Here is a 23,509-nt window from a genome sequence, read left to right as displayed (position 1 = left end):
GACCTCCTGGGCGCAGTCTCCCATCCGCACAAGTGGGCACAGCTTCCTCAGCCTCCCTTTCTGCTCTTCGAAGCTTCCTAGGAAGGCAGCGTGACCGAGACAAGACCTGGGAACTCTGCCCTTGATCCTGGACTACTTGTGAAACCTTCGTCCACCCTTAGCCTCTCTGCGCCTCAGTCTCCCTATCTGCAGAAGGGGCTGGACCGGATCGTCAGTGGGGCCGACATTCTGGGACTCTTCTTTCATTGTCCCTTGAGGGTTGCAGGGGTGTGGGGTGGAGATTCCTGGAACCCTCCTCTTCACAGGGGAGCTCGGTGCCAGCTTCAGGCTTTCGAGGCACAATAAGGACACGTAAGGAGGGAAACCCTAATTTGGGCAAAGAAGCCCGAGATAAACACAGTGAAAAGCAGGCCGAGGATGGGCCGTCCTGCTGTGGGTCCCATCAGCCCTCCCCTCCCGGGGGCCGGCCCCTCCCTAAGCCTCCTTCCTCTCCTGCCGGAGGCCTGGGGGCCAGGTGACACGACACCCCTCGGGTTCCCGCTGAGTCTCTAGAGCAGAACCCTTCTGACTCCCTCCCCCAGCCCCCCAGGGCCCCCAGAAGCCTCTGCAGGCACCCGGGTGGGGGGGTCCCCCCTCCTCCTTCTTTTGCTCCGGGTTTTCACCTGGGGAGGGGTGACCACCTCTCTTCTCTCCCCCCTCCCTAGTTCCCGGCTGTTTCTTTGCCCCCAGACAGTAGCCACAGGGCTGGGTGGACCGTCTCCCTCCCACCTGGGATCTTCGACCACCTGCCACCCCCTCGGGGCCCCCCCTCCCCTCCGCCTCCTCCCTCGGGGCTCAGAGAAGATAGTTCTCCTGTGGGAAGAGGGAGATTGAGCACCTACTCTGTTCACCGTGCCAGGCCTGCACCTGCCATCCGTGGGGACAGACAGCATGTTTGTGTTCCTAGGGCCCAGAGGAGGGTGTGGGGCAGCGTTAGTGCTCAACAGTGCGGGGAGGGGGGGGGGGGCGGGACAGGCGAGCCGTCCCTGCAGAGCAGACGGCATGATGAACACAAAACCTGAGAAAACCCTGATTCTCTGTCAGCATGAAAATCTAGAAGCCCAAGCGTCGCGGGCCAACGTGAGGGCCGTGAGGACCAGCGGAGGCCGCGGGGAAGCCGCAGATACATTTAAGGTGAAAGAGTGCTCTTAACTCTGGCTCTGGTGAGTCGGATTGTAAAGGAAAATTGGCCGCAGCCTCCTGGCCGGCCGCAGTCACGGCCAAGTGTAGATTTGCCTGCCTGCGTCTTGGCCAGCCCGGGGTGGATGGGGGCAAAGCGTCTGCTGCCACGACTCAGAGCTTCTCCCTCTGCTGCAGGCAGCTCAAAACTCCCAAGACGTAACAAAAATGAGAGTCTGCAACCTGTTTTCCTGGGACGATCTCTGGGTTTAATATCATACAAGGAGAAAGCGCTACAATACTTCACCGAAGAATTACATCCTTGTGGAAGAACTTGATCCGAAGGGTTTTGAGAGCATCTTTTAAAACATGGGGACAGGGTCAGGGAGGCCTTATTAGTGGCGTGGCAAAGCCATTAAGATGCAGAATAGCCATCGCCTTCCAAGAGACTTAGAGCAAAAGGAGGGGAGATCCAGTCGTGTGCACACATGTGCACACGTGTGTATGCTTATAGGTATGTGTGCAGGTGTGTGTATGTGTGTGTGTTTGGGTGTGTTTACATGTCTGTTGTATGTGCGTATGCGTGTTTCTGTGTATGTGTATGTACATGCATGTCCAGGAATCATGTACCGTGGTGGACAAGACCAAACACTCAATTTTAACTGGACATTGTTGAAAATTCTCTTTGCCCCCCAAGTCCTTCCATCAGCATCTCTCACAGACCCTGTTCTTCCCCCATTTTATAATTATCACTTTATACTGCACTGAGAGGCTGTCACTGTTTTAGATCTAATTCCTCTGGTCCATGAACCGCGTGAGGGCAGGGCTGTGTCTGTCCAGCGTGATGGGGCCTGGCACACAGCACAGGCCACATGGGCCAAGTGAAGACATTGTTGAAACGCCAGGGGCCCAGCCTGCACTGACGGTGTCCCCTGGGCTGACTGGGTCTCTGCCTGTCCTGAGGCAGGTTTTTCTCTGCAGGTCCGGTGGGATTCTCCTCCCCTTCAATTCTTTGGGAATAAACCTCCAAGGTGTTTGCAATTCAAAACCACACATGGTGACTTTTCTCCAAGTTTCAAGTTTATTCGAAATTAGGCAAACACCTTCTCCTTGGGGGAGATTCTGCCAGAATCCTGCATTTCATCCAGCCTTTCCGAAGGACAGATCCAGCCCTCCGAGCGAGGTCCCTGGGCAAACACAATGGCCAGGCACCATACGTTATTTTAATGTCGACATCACTTTAAACTAACCTTTTACCATCTGTTCTGTCCTTCAGTAACAAATGCAAAAGAGCATAATTCTCGGTGGCGTCATAAAAATGAGATGGGTGATGGAAATGCCCGCCTCCACTCTTTATTCACGGTCCTTCCGGACGCTGCTGTGATGTTTTTCTCATTTTCCAGACACAAATCAAGGGGAAACTGCTCTCCCCTGATCTGGTGAATTCATCTGCACAGTATTTCTTCTTAATACGGTAAACTGTGGGAGAATTCAGGGCATCCTGTGTGTATTTCAGAAGGCGCCGCCAAACGGCACCTGGAGAATTAAGGGAACGCGGCTCGACGGTCAGGATGTAATGAGATTTCTTTGCAAAAAATAAAATCTTGAAATGTGTGGCGGGTTCTTTTCGTCCGTTTCATCATTAACTTCCCCGTGAAGGACGGGCAGCCTGGCCCGGAGAGGGCGGGGTGGGGAAGCACACTGGGTGGGCCGGATGTGTCCCCCGCGCCCCCAATCTCTGCAGGGCCGTAGGGGCTCCCACGACCCCCTCAATCCAGGCAGAAGGCGGGCGGTGCCCCGGCCCAGGAGGGCGTGGGGGGCGTCCGGCCCGGCCGTTCTCAGTGGTCTTGCTCAGGGCGGGCAAGGAACGGGAGAACCGGACGTGACGGTAGGAGAGGGAGGAGGGCGGAGCTGGGGAAGCCGGAGCGAAGGCGCCCGTCACGGACAGTGCGTGCGCGTGCGTGTGCGTGCGTGCGTGTGTGCGTGTGTGCATGCGCATGTGCATGCGCGCGGCTCCTCTCGGAGGACCCCGTCGGCCCCCAAGCCGCCCAGGTCGCGCTGACCTCCGTGATACCTGTGGGATGAAAGCGTCGCCTCCTTCGGACCGTCGGTTCCTGATATTTTCTCTTCCCCGTCCTGTCGCGAAGGAGGTAAGAGGCCGCTGTCGCCTTCGGGGCGGCTGGGGTCCCTGCCCCCACGCTCGTGCCGTGGGGGGGGGTCGACTCTGGTGTGTTAACAGTAAATGCTGGTTTAGGAAAGGTGTCCTCTACTGGACCGCATTTTCTCGGAAGCGGCGTTTCTGGGGGATGGCTTGTCCTTATGGTCCAGGTTCAGCTGGAAAGGATGTTCATTATCAGATCTCTGTGGCGCCTCCGTGGAGACCATCCTGTGATGATTATTGTGCTACAGAAATAAGTTGCCTGAGAAAAAGCCACCCTTAGTTTCTGAGATAAATCCCACTTAGGCGTGTAGGGGGAGGAAAAGTAAATTTCTCTCTTCCCTTCTGAGTTCATGGCTGAGACCCCCGTAATAAAAGATTAACAAGAGAACAAGAAGCAAAAGTTTATTAACATGAGTGCATCATGTATACATGGGGGACCCGGGGAAAAAGGAGTAGCTCCCCAAGATGGCTGAGAATTCAGGTTTAAGAGGAAAAGGGGAGGGGAATGTAGGCCTCTCAGGGGAGAGGAAGTGACCTGTAGGAAAGATGATGGACCCTTGGAGGAGGGATGGGAGGTGTGGTCGTGTGACAGGTCTACCTGGGTGTGCTGGTCTCTTCTAGCCCCCCTCCCAAGGCTAGAGGCAGTAATCTTCCTCAGGTGCTAACCCCGCCCTGCGGGGAGGGGATCTGTGACACCTGAGCCTCTTTGAGTCTCTGTCTCCAGGCGGATGAGGGAGCTCAGAGAAAACCTGGTTCTCAAGGGCCTGCAGCTGAAAACAGTCACTACACCCAGCGGCACATTTGGGGGTGGCGTCTTGCTAACCTTCCTCCCCGCCTTTGATGCTCCCCCAAGCAGTTTCGCCGCCTAGCAGCCGGGCTGGCGGGTTGCTCCGTCTCCCTGAACCCATCTCTCAGTTCAGTTAGCAGTAGTCTCATTTCAGGAGGCAGGGTTGCAGGATGGCTCTACAGGATGCAAACCATCAGGTGTATAATATGAGGCATTTCCATGGAAGGAAAAGAAAAACAAAGTTAATGGTTGGAACAGGCTCTAAACCCGTTTCTGAGTCCTGGGGGCAGCCAGTCGAGAAGATTTCTGGATGGTGATCTCACAGCATCTTCTGCAGTCTGGTTGCCTCTGATGAGGTCATTGCATGTTCCAGGGAACTTTCTGAACGTCGGCATGGCAACAGGCAGGCAGGCTGTCGGTACGTGAGCTGTTTCGGGGGCTTCTCTGAAGTTCATACCCAGTCATCCAGCCTTAGTTTGCAGGGCTTTGGGGAAAGGGCAGTTTTGTTCTTAGTGATTCCCAGTCAGAAAGGCAGGAGAAGGGGCTTCCCTGGTGGTCCAGTGGTTAAGACTCGGCGCTTTCACTGCCAAGGGCGTGGGTTCGATCCCTGGTCGGGGAACCAAGATCTTGCATGCTGTGAGGCGTGACCAAAAAAAAAGGGGGGGGGGGCAGGAGAACATTAGAAACGTTGGTTTGGAGAAGCGCGGCCAGATATTTGAGGAAACTAGAAGAATGCGGATCCAGTCCAGTTACAGGTAGAAAATAAAGCCTCAAAGACAACAAACAGGACTAGAATCTCAAGGCACAGCTTTCTACCAAAACCTAATTTTTCTCTCTACAATCACCCACATTTCTACCAAAGGTAATCATGGTACGACCGATTTGTTTGCAAAATAAATCTGGTCTCATTTAACGCGGCCTGACTGTTTACAAAAGTGTAGCAGAAACAGTGAGGACCATGCAGGCTCTTTGGAGGTTTGCTCTGCTGGAGCTTCTAACAAGGACTCACTCTCAGGTCACACCTGAGCCTTCCTGTTTGGATGTGATGATGGCGGCTCTAGTGCAGGTTGAACCCCACCTGCTGGTATTTCTGTTCTGACCGAAACATCTCCGTCTGTGTGTGGGACTGGTTTGCAGTTACCTTACTTTGTGCTCTCAGGAGGAGAATGGTATCCAAGGAGGATTTGTAAAACCAAGGGGATTGCTTTTTCTCTTGTGTCCTCTGCTCTGGAAAACTTTCAAACACCTCCTAGGTAAGGTCACCTGACCCTGGAGCCCTTTGCGGAGGAATTTCCTAAAGAAATAGTGGTCTCTTCACGTTTGCTCTTCTTTCTAGCTGAGTTTGAAATTTTATATTTTCTCAAAAAATAAACAGTTTCGTCAAGATTTTCGACTTGGCTAACATAAAATATGAAGAATAAAATGTTTTTTTTAAGTCTTATTTTTTTCTCTTAAATTTGCCAAAGGTACATCTATTTTCTTGTGGATTTTTCTCTGAAGTACAGCTTTTGAATCTATTTATCAATTCTTCCAGTTTTTCTGTTTTCAGATTTAGAAATTTCTGCGTTCGTCTTAATCAGTTACTTGGGTGTTTGCCGCATCCTGCTTTGTCATTCCTTTCCTTCTGGAGCTAAATGCTCAGTTCATTCACTGTAATTCTACTTTAATGATGAAAACATTTGAAGTTAAGGGTTTGCTTTGATTCAATCTCTGGCCAAATTCCTTGGGTTTCACTGTGTAATTGTCTCCTTGTCATTACCATTTTTAAATCACCTCTAAATGTAGTTTTAATTCCTTAACCTGTGGTTACTTCAGAATGTTTTCTAAAATGTCTCTTTAAAATTATCATTAAATTTTAATTGCAATAAAATGTCCTGGTCAGTTTTTCTTTGTGCAGTTTTTTGAGGTTTTCGTTGTGGTCCATTTTATTATAAAATGTTGCCATGGTCCCCTGGGCTTTGATTTTTAAAAGTTGTATTTTCTAAAGGTGTATTCAGGGTTTTATGCTAATCTTAATTTGACCCCATCAGTTATTCCTTTCACATCCTTGTGGCTTATTTACAATTTCCCACTTTCGGACAAGTCTTTCACAGTGTCTATGATTGTTAACTGCCCCTTATGTGACAAGAGTCTTTGCTTCATCTGAATGAAAGACGTACGTCTTATATTTAATTCTGCTGGTGTCCTTTCTGTTTCCCAAAGACGTATGTTTGTCTAATGATCTGGTCAGAAGTGACATGTTGTTTCTGTGTAGCCCCACCCCACCCCACATAAAACACAGAATCGTGCATTTTTCTCTGTTCTTTCCGTTTCTTCCCCCAACTCTCAGGCTTTGCTAACTTACTTTGGATTTGGGACCCAGATAAGCATTATTAAATTGTTTTTTCAACAATATACAGTTTCTGTTATTTAAAAAAAAAAAACTTTTTATGCTTGTACTCAGCTCCATAAAACCACGTTGACAACAATTTTCAGAGTTAAGTTTCTGTGTCTAAATACTGGTCGTGGGCCATTTCTGTCGCAGCCCCCGTTCTTGAGATCCTTGCTGTGACCCACCTCTCAGGGCCTCTGTCAAAGGAGCAAGAACATAGGACATTTTCTGCATCTTTGCGCATCCAGAAATGTCTGTTCCCTCCTACACGGGTGACAGCTCGGGGGCACAAGTGTATTGGGCCCCGACCTTTTTCCCTCAGATCTCCGTGGAGTGTGTCGTTCCCTTGCCCTCGTCTTTGGCGAGGTTTGATGTGCTGGGTGTTTGCACTGGGTCCTCAGCCACTTCAAACCATCATTTGCAGGCTCTCCCGTCGGTGTCATTAGCTCTGCCATGCTCGCTGCACACCCCTTCCTCTTGGAATATTGTGTCCTGTCCTCCCCTGTCACCTGGTGGCCCACCGGACGTGCAGTGGTGGCCCTCAGTAAACCCTGCCCTTCCGGTCCCCAGAGTGGACGAAGCATTGGCTGTGGCCCCAGAGGCACCTGGGAGAGGCCACGCGTGTGGCCGGCAGGTGGGGTGAACGTGGCCCTGCTCACACTGCAGCCTGACCCTCCCCTCCGTCTGCTCCTCCTTCCAGATCCGGTCGGACAAAGACAGCGACATCCCCATCCGGTACAGCATCACGGGCGTGGGCGCCGACCAGCCCCCGGTGGAGGTCTTCAGCATCGACTCCATGTCTGGCCGGATGTACGTCACACGGCCCATGGACCGGGAGGAGCGAGCCTCCTACCACGTGAGTGTCCATGGCCTCGGGTCCCTAAGAGGGGGGAGGGCAAACCCAAGTCTGTATCAGAAAAGCCCAGGCGCGTGCGGGGCACCACCCCAGAGTGTCTCTTTCATGGGGCTGGGTGGGCCGAGAATTTGCACTTGTAACACGTTCCCGGGTGATGCTGGGATGGTCTGGGACACACTGGGGGAGCGACTGGTGGAACTGGATCCACCTGGAAGACGTGGATCCACGTGACCTGCCAGGAGCTCTGATGGTCGGGGGGGCGGTCGAGAGGCTGCTGTGCCATCCCCGGCCTCTCTGATTGCCGGACATGCATCCTGCAGCCCTTCTGTTCCTGCCTCTCTGAGGGCAGAAAGGCAGCTCTGAAGCCAGCACTGCTGTTGCCATCTCAGAGCTGTGTGTGGAGAGGGAAAAAGGAGGAGAAAGCGGAGACTTCGGGGTTCAGCTGAAAGGGACTGTCCACCCCTTTCCTCCTTGGCCTCACAGCCTGGTGGCCCATAGGAGTGGCCCTGGAGCAAGGCGGAAGCCTCAGCTCTCACGCCCTCCGCCCTGGTGCCAGGCCCCTCTCCGGGCTCTGCATCCTTGTTTGCAGGATGAGGGTCTGCACCTGCGGGGGTCACACGGGCTGGAGCCCTGCCCCCAGCAGGTGAGACCTGAGCACTGAACCTCTCCGGCCTCAGTGCTCTCTCCTGCGAAGGGGGCGGACGGCCAGGCTGCATCAGCGTGTCGTTCCGAGGACTCACGGGTGACCACACGTGACGCATTTAGGACGGCGCCCAGCCCCTGGTTAGGCTGCCTTTGGGGTTATCGTCAAGACGTCGGAACTCCCAGTTCCTGGATTGTAATTTACAAACAAAGACCTTCACGTGAGAGGATGGACTTCACAGCCGTCTGCCCGTGTCGTCCTGCCGACCGGCTCTAACCTCGCTCGGCTTCAGCCCGAGGGGCGAAGTGTGGCCAGACTCTGCTGCTCCTCGTGTTTGCTGGCTCTTTGTTTCGGGTTAATTGTCCACCTCCTGGACCAGAAGGAAGGTTCCGTGCGGGCAGGGAGCCATCAGGCCTGTCCACGCCACATCCCCTGGCCCGAGACCAGAGCCCAGCCCTTGGGGGGGCGGTCACAACCCATTCGCAGAAGGGAGGGAGTGAGTGGGAGGAGGTTGATTCTGTCATTGGCAGCGGTGGCCTCCCCTGAGGGACCCCTGATGTCCCGTCAGCAGCAGGTGCACCTGGGGGAGCCCACCCTGGGGGGCGGGCAGTCCCCTCTGAGCCACGAGGGTTTCCTCTCTCAGCCGATTACTTCCCTATGTTCAGTACGGCTACAGAATTTCCGGGTCCAACACAAAATGAAACGGGGGCCCCTCCGAGCTTACTAAGGATTTTAAGACAGTGACGGCAGAGCATTAAACCACACGCAGGCCCTTCTGAACACAGGGCCCATGTGACTGTGCGGGTCACACAAGGCCGTGAGGCTCGTGGCCCCCTTTGAGGTGGGATCGACAGGAAGGCTGAAGCTTGAGGACCCCACCTGTGGTTGTCTGGGCCTCCGGGCCCCCATCTGCACCTCGGTGCAAACGGCCCAGAGCTACACCCAGTGTTACCATCCATTCCTGAGGACCCCCAGCCCCGGGCACCCTGAGAGCTGCTTGATGCTGAGGACACCACACGCCTCCCTGAGCCCCCTTCGGCACACCCCCAGACCCGCTGCTGGGAAGGCAGGAGCCAGGTCTGGGGAAAGGAGACCCGACTGACAGTGGTCTGGGGTCTCCGGAGTTCCCAGCCCACCGTTAGCCGCCACGTGCACAGACCCAGCGAGACAATCCAGCCAACTCGTGTTCAGCCAGCCGCGTGGCAGGAAATACACCGACTCAGCGTGACTGTTGGCGCCCCATGGGGGCTGTGTGCTGCCACCACCATGCTCATGGCACGGCTCAAGGTCAAGATCAGCTCCCCTCGCCTGCCAACGAGTCCATGCTGACTGAGAGACCGAGGCGGAGAGCTGGAGGCAGACAGACAGGCCCCCAGTTCCTTGCGGCTGTTGGCCAGGGGCCGCTCCCACCTCCTGACGGCACCGCAAGTCTCTGACTATCTCTCCTGCCACTGGCCAGGGAAAGTGCTCTGATTTTAGAGGCCACGAGGCTACCTCTGTCCACCCAGACAGTCTCCCTGCCACTAAGGCCAGTCCCGCCACATGACGTGACCTGATCACGGGGTGAGCCCCGTTGCCCTCACTCCTGGGACCAGTGCCCCACATCCTTGGGGCCCTTCTGGAATCCTCTCTGCTCCCCCCACCCCAGTTCCACCGGCACCTTTGGCTGTGGAGGGGAGGGGATGACCTCTCCCACCTGAGAGGGAGCTGGTGAACCGTGGACACGGGTCACCGTGAGACGACCGCGTGGAGGCCCACAAACATGAGGCAGACGGGCTGTCCCTGCCCCGCAAGATGCCTCCCCAGAAGGTTCTCCAGGGCCCCTTAAGGAGGCTTGCTGTTGGGTTCGCCCACATACCGTCATCTTGGGCAAGGTCGCTCATCTTCCCGAGCCTCCGTTTCCGCATCTCTAAAATAGGGATCGGGCAGCACCCAGCTCACGGGTTCTTGGGAGCAGTGAGGTAAGGCAGTGCGTGTAGCGTTCTGGGGGCGCCCCCAGCCCGAGCCAGGGCACAGCGAGAGCCAGAGGCTGCTGGTGATGGAAGACAGTCTCCAGAGTCCACGTGAGGCCACTTCCAGGGCCCACATAGAATGTTCCAGGTCCCGTGCCCCAGGAAGAAACCAATGGCTCACGATTAAGACGCGAAGAGCGAGCACCTGGAAGGGGAGAGAACGGGGTCCCGCGCACGGTCCGCAGGCGCCCACAGTGCATCACAGGAAATTCACTTGGCATGCGGTGCTCAGATTTGCAAGTCGCAGGACCTTTCTTGTCTCCGCCACCAAGACAGACCCCTGTCCTCCAACCGGCAGCTGCGTGCGCAGCCTGAGAGGCTCTTAGAGATTTCCAACGGACACTATCGAATGTTATTTAAACTTGGGGGCGGTGGGCGAGGAGAACCCCACCAGCCACCTTCTGTCATTAGCTCCACTCGGGCTGCTCCTGCTGCTAAAGATAGCGGCCCAAGCGGCAGTGTCACTTTAGTTAGAAGACAACTTTAATTTTAGCTCAAAATTACTCTTTTTAAAGTCTCCTCAACCTTTGGCTCAGTGCCTTATTGCCTGGCTGCACTGGACAAGAGGAAGGATGGCCTGGTGGCCCGCGGGAAGGACTTCCGCAGCAGGGCAGGTGCAGACCGGGGCTCCGGGAACTGGGGACTGACGGCGGCCGGGGCGGTGGCTAGTGGAAACAACCGCACAGCATCCTGAGATGCTTAAACACGGTACTTCAAGCCAACCTGCAAGGGGACAGCCATACCACTTAGCGGGCTGCGGGTCCCGGGAATCAGCGCTCCTTTGTCTCCTTCCGATGACTCAGATCACCTGGTCTGTGAAGCCAGCCTTGAGCTCCCCCCTAAACACACTGTTTCAAGGGTAAAATTCCACCCAGGGCTGTCGGGCTGGGGCTGGCGGGCTGCAGTTAGCACGAGGCCCCTCCAGGCAAGGATGGGCACCGCTGCCTCTCCCCTGAGGCTGGCAGAGCGCAGGGTGCAGGGCACGGGGCTGGGGGGGGGCGGCGGGGGGGCATGGACGACTGTGGGTGGGGCCACCGCTCAGAGACCCCTCCCCCCGGAGGCCTGGAGCACAGGCTCTTCTGGGCACCCTTGGCGTGGCGCTGTCTTGGTGTAAAGACCCTGAGGTCCGGTGTGTCCGGCTTGGAGGGTAATGTGATTTCCACAGAGAGATGGGGTCCGGGACACGGCTGTGTGACAGTCACAGCTCTGGCCTGGAGAGACCCCAGGCAGGTCCCTTCCACTCTCCAAGACTTGGTCCTCTCTAATCCCAGGTCCCTAGTGGTCCCACTCCAGCCCCCGCTACTGCCTGCAGGGCTCAGCCACTCTGCGTGCCCCACGGAGGCCTCCACGCTTGCTGTCCTCTTGGCCCCTTGTCCAGGACTCAGCTCCAACGTCATCTCCTCTGAGAGGCCTGCCTGGCCTCCTCCCCACCCCAGCGGGTTGCTGTGGTCACACGCGTCCTGTATTGCTTCCTTTCCTTCTCAGGGTCCGTCTCCCTTCTACACGAGAAGCCCCAGGGCAGCCCCGTGTTTCACTGAGCCATAGTCTAGGGTGCAGCCGGTGCCTGGCACAGATTGGCCCTCGATAGATATTGACTGAGGGAATGAATTAATGAGTGCATGAATGAATAAAAGAAAAAAAATTCAAAAGTGAAGGGGTGAGTCTGAGCAGCCCCTCTGGACCCTCCAGCCCGAGTTGAGGGTATCTTCCCTTTGTACCTTGAAGTCGTTCCCAGATGGAGTTCCCTGGAGCCCCTTCCCCAGCAGAGTGGGGGGCTTCCACCCCAGGGCCCCTGGACCCGTTTCCTCTTTGCTGCCCCAAGAACAGATAAGCTGGGGTGCGAATGGGCAGCAGGGTGGCCTCACAGTGGACGCCCAAGCTCAAGGCCCCCACGTGTCTCTCTCTCCCAGGCCTGACCTCCCAGCGGCAGGAGTCTAAGCCCCCAGCCCTGGTTGGCACGAGTGGCCTTTCGGTAGCTACGCTAGGTGGACGTGAGCCCTCATGGTCAATGGTGTGGGGACGGTCTGCGTGGGTCCTGGGTGGGCATCGGCCTGGACCCTCGGGGCAGTTTCAAGCTCCCATGGGACACCCGGTTTTGCCCTCCCAGGACCCTTCCCCATTTCCACAGAGAGCCGAGGCTCATGACGTGTCCCCGGGCTGCCCCTTGGGCGGCCCGGAGCTGTTATGTCACCACCGTCCCAGTGCTGTGGGTCCAAGGAACCTGCTTTCGGCTGTTCTGAGGCGGCCAGTCAGGTGTGTCCCCGCTTGGTGGCCGCTGGCCCTGACGGCGTGTGCTGCTTTCCAGCTCCGAGCCCACGCCGTGGACATGAATGGCAACAAGGTGGAGAACCCCATCGACCTGTACATCTACGTAATTGACATGAACGACAACCGCCCTGAGTTCCTCAGCCAGCTGTACAACGGCTCCGTGGACGAAGGCTCCAAGCCAGGTGAGCCCCGGGCCCCCAGGGCGGGCAGGGGCCCCACTCCTGGGGAGGGCCACGCAGCCCCTGCCGCCGTGGTGGCACCGTGGGACTCATCGCCGATGCGTTTATTTTAGCGGGTGTTTACAAGTACCTACTGCATGCACTAGGGAGCGGGGTCCCTGCTCCACAGAATTCACGGTCCAGAGGGGGCACAGACAAAAGAGCTAACACAAGGGAATGGAGCTATTGCAGTGATGATTAGGCTCAGAATGAAACCCATGGGGCACTGAGAGTCATGGGGGCGGCTGCAGATCAGGGAAGGTCCCTCTGCAAAGGCGCCCTGTGGGCCAAGAGCTGATGCGTGATAAGGAACAGCACTGAGAGAAGGGCTGGGAGGGAACCTGGGGGTGGAAAGAGCATGTGCAAAGGTCCTGGGGCAGGTCAGAGAGGAGGCCGGCCACCTGAGGCCTCCTGGGCACACTTGGGGTTTGATTCCAGGCACAACAGGAAGCCCGTGAGAGGGCTGACTCCCCAGCCCGAGGAGGTGAGCCGCGTGCCTGAGGCCTTGGTTCCCCTCAGAGCTGACCCAGAGCCCGTCTTCCCATGGGCTCCTGTCCAGCATAAATGATAACGACCACTTCATAGCATCTGGCCTCTGGATGACATAACGACCAAGAAGTGGGCACCCCCCTCTCCCCTTTAGACTCAAAGCCTGGGGAGGTGGAGGAAGCAGCCCCGGCCCCTTGGTGTGGATGTGGGGGGAAGCCCCAGCCGATGCTGGACCCCCGCTCAGGGCCCTGCAGCAACAGCTGGGAACACGTTACAAATGCATTGCTTGTGGCCGCACCTGCCGATTCAGACTCTGCAGATGCGGCCCCGGGGCCAGCAGCCGAGCTCCCAGGTGATTCTGCACTGGCTGAAGTTGGAGAAGCACAACCCCGCTGTCTCCTGACTGGGGGCAGGGGTTGTCCTTGGGACAGCTGCTCAGCTCGGGTCGAGTGGGGAGCTGGGTCAAGCACCACTGCTGAGGTCCCTGCTGGGGCTGCCGGAAGTTGCCGCTAAAATATAGGACTCGGGTTACGTTTGAACTTCAGAGAAACAAGGGATCATTTTTATGCAGGAGTATCGGGAACATACTTAGAGTAAAGGGTATTGCTTGTTGATCTGAACGTCCAATGTAACCGGGTGTCCTGCATCTAGAGGCTGCCCCTCCCTGGCTCCCCGGCGGGCACCCACCCTGGGAAGGCTTCCTGGCTCTGGGGAAGGTCTGCGGTGCCGGGCAACCTGAGGCCAGCTTCCCGGGCCTCTGAGGAGGGGTCAGTGGGCGTCCGGCTTGGGAGGAGGTGGGGCCCGCGAAAACAAACATTTATCGACCCTTCTCCACGGGAGGCGGCTGTCCTGGCTCCATCTCGGGGCTGCTGCTGCAACAAGGTGGATTGCGTTTATGACTGATTGTCTCTCAGAATCGGGACGCTCGGGCCAGCCTGGTGTCAGCAAAGGGAACGGGATATGACATTATTTCTGCAGGAACCCTGGGCAGCTGGGCCCTGCAGGCCCCTGAGGGATAGGGGCAGGCGGCAGGTGGCCAAATTAGCTACAAGCAGCCAAAGAAAACAGATGCGGGCCGCCAACAGCCAGCTCTTTAAGGATCAGGGTGGGGAGTGAGTGTCAGGCTTGGGGAGGGGGCTTTCTTGTTAACAGAAGCGGTGGGTCCTCTCTCCCCAGGACCCAGGACGCTCTGTAAAGCGGCCTGGATGTCACAAATCAAGCCTCGCGCATCTTATTTTCAAACAGATCGATAGAGACAGTTTTCCCAAATGCGTAACTGCCTTTACTCGTTAGGATAACAAAAGCAGCACATTACTTTGTCTCCCCCTCGAAATCCTGATAGGAGCATCCTCGGATAGCTGGGTGTGGCCTGGGCAGCCTGAGGGCTGGTGTTGGCCCTGACTGGCCCTGATTCCCCAGACGCTTCGAGCCTTTCTGGGACCTTTTGCACTAAATGTTGGCTGACTTTCGGAGCCCCCAGCTCCACCTCTGTTCCTGGAACAACCCTCAGAGGGGAATGGTGACGCTGCCTCTTTGTGCAAAGCCAGGGATGGAGCTGCACGGTGCCCCGTTGGACCCGGCTTGGTGCCCTCGCTCACCCTGACGTCCAGACAAAGCGGGCACCACATCCTCGAGGCAGGAGACTCCTGGGGACTTGGAAGTAGTCTCCCCAGTTTCTTCCCTTACACCAGTAAATTACAATAATGGAAGGGTTTTACACAGTGCCTTTGTGGGATAAGGAAAAACTACCGCCAGAAGTTAGTCATTATTTTCTGGACTGATAGGCTAATGAAGGGTTTCAGATGCACGTTCTAATGGAGAACAAATGGGAGTGTGTGTTCAGTATTGACTCAGCTGGATAGGAACCTTCTAAGGTTTGGGAAGTTCACGTGGGGACATCAGCAAGCCAACCGGGGCCGGATCCCAGGCCGATCCCACGTCACCCCACGTCCTTCTCCCAGCCCCAGGCCCCTCAGTTTTATGAAATCTTCTCTGGCTTTGCTGGGTTGAATGGGCTCACACACAACTGTGGCTCCTACAACTGAGAAGCTGAATTTCTCCTTGTATTTAATAGAATTAGCCACGTGTGGGTAGTGGCTGCCGTGTTGGGTCCCCACCCAGACGGGGCCCCCTGAAGCTGGTGGTCACAGCAGCAGTTCCCCCCCCCCCGGGAGCATCTGTCCTCTCCTGGTCATTGTCCCAGAGCCTGGATGGAACTGGCCAGGGGCCACCAAGCCCCTTGGAGACTCCATGCGATGCTCCAGATGAGAGCAGAGGGGGAAGCATGTCCGCTGGACCCCCTTTGAATGTCTCACCGCGGGAGCTTTGCTCGGGTGGGTGCCCCGCCGCTTGCTCCCTGTGTACACGTCACCCCTGCCTTTCCAAACTCTGCCATTTCTGCAGAGCCTGCCTTGACACCCACCCTGTACTGTGTCCCCCGAATCTGCCTTGCCCACCCCCTTGAGGGGACCATCCCACACCCCCGGGCAGACGCTGCGTCTGCAGGGGCGACAGTGTTTTGCACACAGGACAAGCACGTTCGCTGTTTCCACGCGCTCCCTCTGTTGTGATGGGAGGGCAGCTGGTGTGCGTCCCCGTGCCGCAAAACGGGTCTTAAGTGAGCGGTCATTTCCACCAAGGCCTCTCTCGCTGGCTCTGAAATTGACTCTGAGCTCATGAGTTTAGATTCATAATAATTTATAAGAATTATCCATCTGTAATAGGGATGTTTTCCATAAAGAAATGGAGTTTCATTGATTTCAAGTTCACCAGAAAGTGGAACCAAAATTAGGGTTCCCGAGAGGAAGGGTCCAACTGAAAAGAGATGTGAGGAGGCTCAAGAGGATTGTGACCTGGTGCCCACTGGGGCCTGGGGTCCACAGAGGTATCTCAGGCCCCGGGGTGGGCAGGAAGCAGGAGGGCCAGGCTTTGTACAAACTTGAACTGGCTACCCAAGTGTCACCACTCCATTGACTCTTAAATGTACTTCCCATAGGGTCTCATTGGAAGAAATGTCTTTTTAAGAAATCTTTTTATTTTGACATAATTGTGGATACACATGCAATTGTAAGAAATAATACAGAGATACCCCACAGACCCTTCACCCAGTTTATACCGGTGGTAACATTTTGCAGAGCTGCCGTGCAGGGTCACACCAGGATGTGACATTGGTGCAAGCCCTGGCCCTCACTCACACTTCAGCAGTGTTGCCTGCATGCGTGTGTGTGTGTGTGTGTCCATGTCCATGCGGTTTTATCACGTGTGCTGATTCGCATGACCTCCACGGTCAAGACGCTAATGGTTCTGTCACAAGGACCCTCAAGCTGCCCTTTCAGAGCCACAGCCATCTCCCCGCCCACCCGCCGTCCCTAACCCTTGCAATCGTTGATCTGTTTTGTCTCTATGATTTTGTCATTTTAAGACTTTGATATAAATGGAGTCATAATGGTATGTTACCTTTGGAGACTGGCTTTTTTCACTGAGCATAATTCTCTGTATATTCGTCCAAGTCGTGTGTGTCCAAAGTTCATTTCTTTTCATTGCTGAGAAGTCTGTGGTGTGGATGCATTGCCCTTGTTCACCCTTTGAAGGGCATTTGGGTTGTTCCCAGTTTGGGGCCATAGTAAACCTCCAAGATCTTTCATTCCCATACAGACTTCCGCGTGAACGTAAGTTTTCATTTCTCTGGGACAGATAACCTAGAACGCAGTCACTGGGTGGCACAGGGAACAAGGGTTCAGCTCTGCAAGGGATGGCCACGCACTTTCCTGGAGTGACGGTACCATCTTCTGTCCCACCACGTGAGCGGCCCGGCTTCTCCACGTCCTCGTCGGCATTTGGTGGTGTCGTGTTGTTTTGGCCGTTCAGAGGGGTGTGTGGCGATATCTCCTGGTGGTTTTCGTTTCTGTTTCCCTGCTGGCTGACGATCTTGGGGTCTCATCCTGTGTGTGTTTGCCATCCACACAGCCTCCTCGATGAGATGTCTCTTCATGTCTTTTGTCCATTTCCTAATTAGTTTGCTTCTCTTAATCACTGAGTTTTGAGAATTCTTTACTTATTCGAGATACAAGCCCTTTGTCAGATATGTAGTTTGCAAATATTTTCTCCCCCTCTGGGACTTGTGCTTTCATCCTCTTCATGACATCCTTTGGGAGCAAGAGTTTTTCATTTTGATGAAGTCCAATTTTTCACTTTCCTTCGATGGATTGGGCTTGAGTATTGAGAACTCTTTGCAGGCCCTGGGTCCTGAAGATGCTGTAGGCTTTGTTCTAAAGGTTTTTTGGTTTCACATTTCACATTTCTTACATGGTCCATTCCAAGTTCATTTCTGTCTAATTTTTATATAAGGCGTGAGACTTCACGTCTGGATCATTTCTTTGCTTATGGATGCCCAGGTGTTCCTGTACCGTTTGTTGGAATGGCTTTCATTGAGTTGCTTTTGTACTTTTGTCAAAAATCAGTTGGGCCTATTTGTGGGTTTGTTCCTGGGTTCTCTGCTTCTATCCATTGATCTGCGTGTCTGTCCCTCTGCTGGCCCCACACTGCCTGGGTGACCGCGGCTCCATGGGAAGCCTTGATGTGGGGCGGAGTCGAAGGCTGTTGGGACGGCGTGTTAAGTGTTCAGACCCCGGCTGTCGCCTGTGTCCTCCCCAGGTGGGACTGTGCACTTGGCAGGTGGCGTCGCGTGGCACTCAGCCACCCTCCTCAGAATCCAGGCGGCCGGCCACCATGTGGCCAGTGTGCGGCGTGGCGGGGCCTCTGCCGGCTACTCCCTCTGTCTCATCGTTAAATGGAAGTAATGGTAGCGCCCACCTCCTGGAGTCAGCTGAGGGCGCCCGCCTGAGGCTCCTGACAACTATTACTAATCATGTTATTACTATTAATGGGTATTAACTTATTAATATTGTTAAACGTTCTTACTCAAAATATTAGTTCATTTTCCCGACTCCAGCAAGTACATTGTCAGGTTGAACCTCAGACTGAACTATAAGACTCACTTAAAACCAGCTGTCCTGGTACATGTAAAAGTATGAAATTAGAACACTCCCTAACACCATACACAAAAATAAACTCAAAATGGATTAAAGACCTAAACGTAAGGCCAGACACTATCAAACTCTTAGAGGAAAACATAGGCAGAACACTCTATGACATAAATCACAGCAAGATCCTTTTTGACCCACCTCCTAGAGAAATGGAAATAAAAACAAAAATAAACAAATGGGACCTAATGAAACTTAAAAGCTTTTGCACAGCAAAGGAAACCATAAAACCATAAACAAGACCAAAAGACAACCCTCAGAATGGGAGAAAATATTTGCAAATGAAGCAACTGACAAAGGATTAATCTCCAAAATTTACAAGCAGCTCATGCAGCTCAATAACAAAAAAACAAACAACCCAATCCAAAAATGGGCAGAAGACCTAAATAGACATTTCTCCAAAGAAGATATACAGATTGCCAATAAACACATGAAAGAATGCTCAACATCATTAAGCATTAGAGAAATGCAAATCAAAACTACAATGAGATATCACCTCACACCGGTCAGAATGGCCATCATCAAAAAATCTAGAAACAATAAATGCTGGAGAGGGTGTGGAGAAAAGGGAACCCTCTTGCACTGTTGGTGGGAATGTAAATTGATACAGCCACTATGGAGAACAGTATGGAGGTTCCTTAAAAAAGCTACAAATAGAACTACCATACGACCCAGCAATCCCACTACTGGGCATATACCCTGAGAAAACCATAATTCAAAAAGAGTCATGTACCAAAATGTTCATTGCAGCTCTGTTTACAATAGCCAGGACATGGAAGCAACCTAAGTGTCCATCAACAGATGAATGGATAAAGAAGATGTGGTACATATATACAATGGATTATTACTCAGCCATAAAAAGAAACGAAATTGAGTTATTTGTAGTGAGGTGGATGGACCTAGAGTCTGTCATACAGAGTGAAGTAAGAAAGAGGAAAACAAATACCGTATGCTGACACATATATATGGAATCTAAGAAAACAAAAAAAAGGTCATGAAGAACCTAGGGGTAAGACGGGAATAAAGACACAGACCTACTAGAGAATGGACTTGAGGATATGGGGAGGGGGAAGGGTAAGCTGTGACAAAGTGAGAGAGTGGCATGGACATATATACACTACCAAACGTAAAATAGATAGCTAGTGGGAAGCAGCCGCATAGCACAGGGAGATCAGCTCGGTGGTTTGTGACCACCTAGAGGGGTGGGATAGGGAGGGTGGGAGGGAGGGAGACGCAAGAGGGAAGAGATATGGGAACATATGTAGATGTATAACTGATTCACTTTGTTATAAAGCAGAAACTAACACACCATTGTAAAGCAATTATACTCCAATAAAGATGTTAAAAATAAATAAAATTAAATAAAATAAAAGGCTGTGTTCTGCTCCTTTGAGAAGAGGAAACAACAGATTAAAAACAGCAGCTGGGGGGACCTCCCTGGTGGCACAGTGGTTAAGAATCCACCTGCCAATGCTGGGGACACAGGTTCAAGCCCTGGTCCGGGAAGATCCCACATGCCCTGGAGTAACTAAGCCCATCCGCCCCAACTACTGAGCCTGTGCTCTAGAGCCCGCAAGCCACAACTACTGAAGCCCACATGCCTAGAACCGGTGCTCCGCAACAAGAGAAGCCACCGTGATGAGAAGCCAGTGCACCACAACGAAGAGTAGCCCCCACTTGCCACAACTAGAGAAAGCCCGTGCGCAGCAACAAAGACCCAACACCGCCAAATAAATAAATAATTTAAAAAGTAATAAAAAATAAATAAAAACAGTAGCTGGGCTCCCTGACCTGAAGCTTGTGAGCCCCGACTGCCTTGTCCGCCTGCTCTTCCTGAGCTCCTGAACCTGGCTCAGGGCAGTGGGGAGGCCCCACATCTCTGCAGGAGGCCTCGGGCTCCCCCAGCAAGGGGCGCACCTTCCGCTGAAGCTTTGATTATGCAGCCGTTGCAGAAACAGCACTGACCGAGGGCCTCCAGGTGCTGGGTACTGTCCTCAGGCCTCCCGACAGGATAACCTACTGAAACCTGACAGTCCTGTGACACAAGCACTTTGGAGATGAGGGAACGAAGGCACAGAACAGGTAAGTAAGGACACAGCCAGTGGCAGGCGTTACCAAACCAAACTCGGATCCGCTCGCCTGCGTGGTACAGACAATCTGCTGACACGAGGTTGTGGTGAAGGAGAGTGCAGTTATTTACTGAAACGGCTCCAAACAAGGAGAACGGGTGGCTTGTGCTCAAAAAACCCAAACTCCCCAAAGGGTTTCAGCAGAGCGTTTTTAAAGGCCAGGTAAGGGAGTTGGGGGTCCCAGGGTACGTGATCAGCTCGTGCAAAATTCTCTGATTGGTTAATGGTGAGGTAACAGGGTGGGGTCACAGGGGTTCACATTATCAGTCCTCAGGCTCCAGGAGGCCTGGGGGCTACATGCTCATAACTGGAGCCCCCTTCCCTCTGCAGCAGCCGTGGGTCCACACCCTTTCCGACAGGCTTCTCCAGCTGGAAATGGGTTTCGTGGTGTTGCCTCCTGCCCAGAGGCAGCCTGACCGGTCTCATGGCGTCTCTCAAGCCTCCCAAGAAAAGATGCCTCTGTGTTGACTATTTTTTAACAAAAAAGGCTCTAGTTGGAATTTCTGCTTTCCCTAACCCGTTGTAACTGTGTGAGGGCCTATATTATAAATTTTGAAATGAATGTTGCTTTAAAATATTAAATAGAGAAATCTACATGCTGCAAATGAAGTCAAAGAAACCTTCATCTATATAATGCAGTTTTTGCTTAAATAGATTATTCTATTAGTGGGCCCTGTTTATTTATTTATTTTATTTCTGTGCCGGCGGAGTCCCCGGAGATTAATGCCACGGACTAATGCACAGATGGCGCCAGATACTTGAAAGTCATCTGCATATTAAGAATTTAAATCTTTAGCCTCAGTGATTTGAGCAGAAAGCCAATTATGGAGCTGAATTAGTTTTCAAATTAAACTGCGATTTAAGGTTTGTGAAATTAATCCTTTAAGGCGCATGGCAGCGTTTGTACATGAACTCTTCGGAAGAACCAAGAGTCTGCCTTCTCCCCCTTTTCCTGATGGCACGATTTATGAAGTGATGTCCGGCATCTCGGGCAGCAGACAGCATGCCCTCTTAGAGGAAAATACAGAGCGATCTTCAGTTTCATTTGTTAAGAAAAATGCAGGCCTCTCTACTAGGGGGAGAGGCCCAACGAGGCCTCCAGAGAAAGCCCTAGAAGGATGATTTTCTCCTCGTCCTCACAGCCCAGGTGATGGGGATGAGACTTAACTCCCCAGTTACTACCGATGCTGCTGCAGTGAGTGGTTCCTGGCAGAGCGCTCAGCGGGGTACCATGGCTGAATCGCTCCCTCCCTCCCGTGGGCGGCCCAGGTGTGCCATGGCATCGGGGCTGCTGGGCACTCACGGCTGCCTGTGGACCAGACCCGCCCCCACCGGAGAAGGCGAGAGGGTCGGGGGACCTTGATGCCAGGGCCACGCTTTCCCAGACACGCGGAGGCTGGCCCAGCTCACGACCCGAGACGTGGTGTGGCCACTGAACACTTGCTGGAGGGTTCAGGAAGGGGCACCCTCAAGTGTAAGGGGGAGACTGAGACACAGGACACGGGCAAGGGGGGCAGAAGCAGGGTGCCACCAGGGCAGGGCCTGGCCCGCAGGTCAGCAGGCGTCGCCGAGTGCCCTCTGGGTGGGTGGGGATGAGTGCCCAGACACTGAGTGGAGGCCACCTCCCCCAGGCAGCTCTCCAGGTCTCAAAAAGGAGTTCCTTCTGCCTCCGCCCCATTCTCTTCTTCTAGGAAGGAAGTGAAAAATCACGGAGCCCTTGCTCAGTTTCAGGGCCCTGCACACTTATATTTCATCTGGGTTTGTTTCCATGGCAACCCTGCCCGTTGGCCTTTCAGCTCAGAGCACTTGGGCATGCATGGGTCACCTGATCACAGAGTGGTGGCCATGGGCCAGCCAGGTTTTCAGAATCTTTTTTGAAAGAAACCAAATTGATTAAGGCTGGAAAAAAAGTCCCATCAGTTGCCTCATTTCTTTTTTTAAGTAACATTTTACCTTCTGGTAATCAAGTGATAATCTTTGGAGGAAACTTGAGAGATACAGAGAAAATCACAAAGAAAAACATCACAGTCTCTCATCTTGCCTGCCACGCAGAGATTGCCACAAGCACATTCGTCAAAGATCCCTCTGGTCTTCTCTCCCTGCACGAACATGTTGTTATATTAAAGAACACAGTTTAGAAACTGGATTGTTTTCTGTTTTGCTGTATATCATGAACATTTCAAGCGTCACAAAATATTCTGGCTTTAAACAGTTCCGTCATGGGAACATACCACAGTTTATTCAGCCAACACCCAGTTGTCAGACGTTCGGCGTCACGTACTAATTGATTATGCTCCTTGTTTATCTGCACCGCTAGATGTGAGCTTCGCAGGTCAGGGGCTTTTTTTTACTTTTTATTTGAGACCATTGTTGATCCACACGTGCTTGTGCAACAAAGGACAGAGAGAGTCCCTCATCCAGGTTTTCCAACAGTAATGTGGAAATAAATGAAGACCAGCCGATGGGAACCAGCAGAGGCTGTGTGTTCAGAGCAGGGGGGTCACCAGCCACCATCACAGGCAGAGACTCGAAGGCGGGCAGAGGACCGGGGAGCTTCGTGGTAGAGAAGGGGGCTCAGGTGTGCCTTGGTGGGAGCTGGTAGTCGGGGCCTAGAATGGGGCATCCCATGTGAATTTCTGGGGGTGCGCTTCAGCTTTTCTGGCTGATGGTTTTTAATCTGCATCTGATGACTCTGTTACCGGACTCTCCCCTGGTCTGGTCCTGGTCAGTTCTTTCTCTCTGTTTTCAGTCAGGTTTTGTCTTCTTGTGTGCCTGGTTCATTACGTGCTGTGCCTTGTGTGTGAAAAATTGTAGAGGTGACTTGAGGGTAAGATGTTACCTTTGTCTATGAAGGATATGCTTTCGCTCCTGGCAGGGGAGTCTGGTAACCTCAGATATCATAGCCTAAGTCACCTTAATAGAGCTGTGCCTCTGTCGGCTAGGACGGTTCCTTTCCTGTTCACCCTCACTCCCAGCGCGCTGCCCTTCCGGGTCCAACCCAAAGACTCGAGCGTTTTCCAGGCTCCACCCTCATATGGTGAGCCCCAAGCTCAATGTTTTTACCCCCATTCCCATCAGTCTGTTGAAAGCTCCATGTAGCTCTTCAGCCGTCAGAAGGCGATTTGGAATCAGCAAATGTCTTTTTTTTTTTTTTTATTATTTATTTATTTGGCCGTGCCGGGTCTTAGTTGCGGCATGTGGGATCTTCATGGCCGCATGCAGGATCTTTAGTTGCGGCATGCGGGATCTTAGTTCCCCAACCAGGGATCAAACCCAGGCCCCCTGCATTGGGAGCATGGAGTCTTAACCACTGTACCACCAAGGAAGTCCCTCGAATCAGCAAATGTCTTGAGAGGAAAGATGGCTCCCGGTCTC

At 53.5% G+C, this 23,509-nt stretch overlaps 1 protein-coding gene across 1 annotated transcript in view; it reads left to right on the top strand.

Annotated features, from left to right (window-relative positions):
* Nucleotides 1–23,509, top strand: part of CDH4 (cadherin 4) — a 566,254-nt gene that overhangs the window by 482,182 nt on the left and 60,563 nt on the right. Inside the window, exons 6-7 of the mRNA XM_036824123.1 lie at nt 7,178–7,333; nt 12,294–12,438. Coding sequence (XP_036680018.1) covers nt 7,178–7,333; nt 12,294–12,438 — 301 coding nt within the window. The remainder of the gene's footprint in view (nt 1–7,177; nt 7,334–12,293; nt 12,439–23,509) is intronic.

The sequence above is a fragment of the Balaenoptera musculus genome, chromosome 15 (assembly GCF_009873245.2).
Source record: "Balaenoptera musculus isolate JJ_BM4_2016_0621 chromosome 15, mBalMus1.pri.v3, whole genome shotgun sequence".
Taxonomy (NCBI): domain Eukaryota; kingdom Metazoa; phylum Chordata; class Mammalia; order Artiodactyla; family Balaenopteridae; genus Balaenoptera; species Balaenoptera musculus.
The sequence above is the reverse complement of the archived record's forward strand: the minus strand, read 5'-3'. Positions and strand labels throughout refer to the sequence as shown.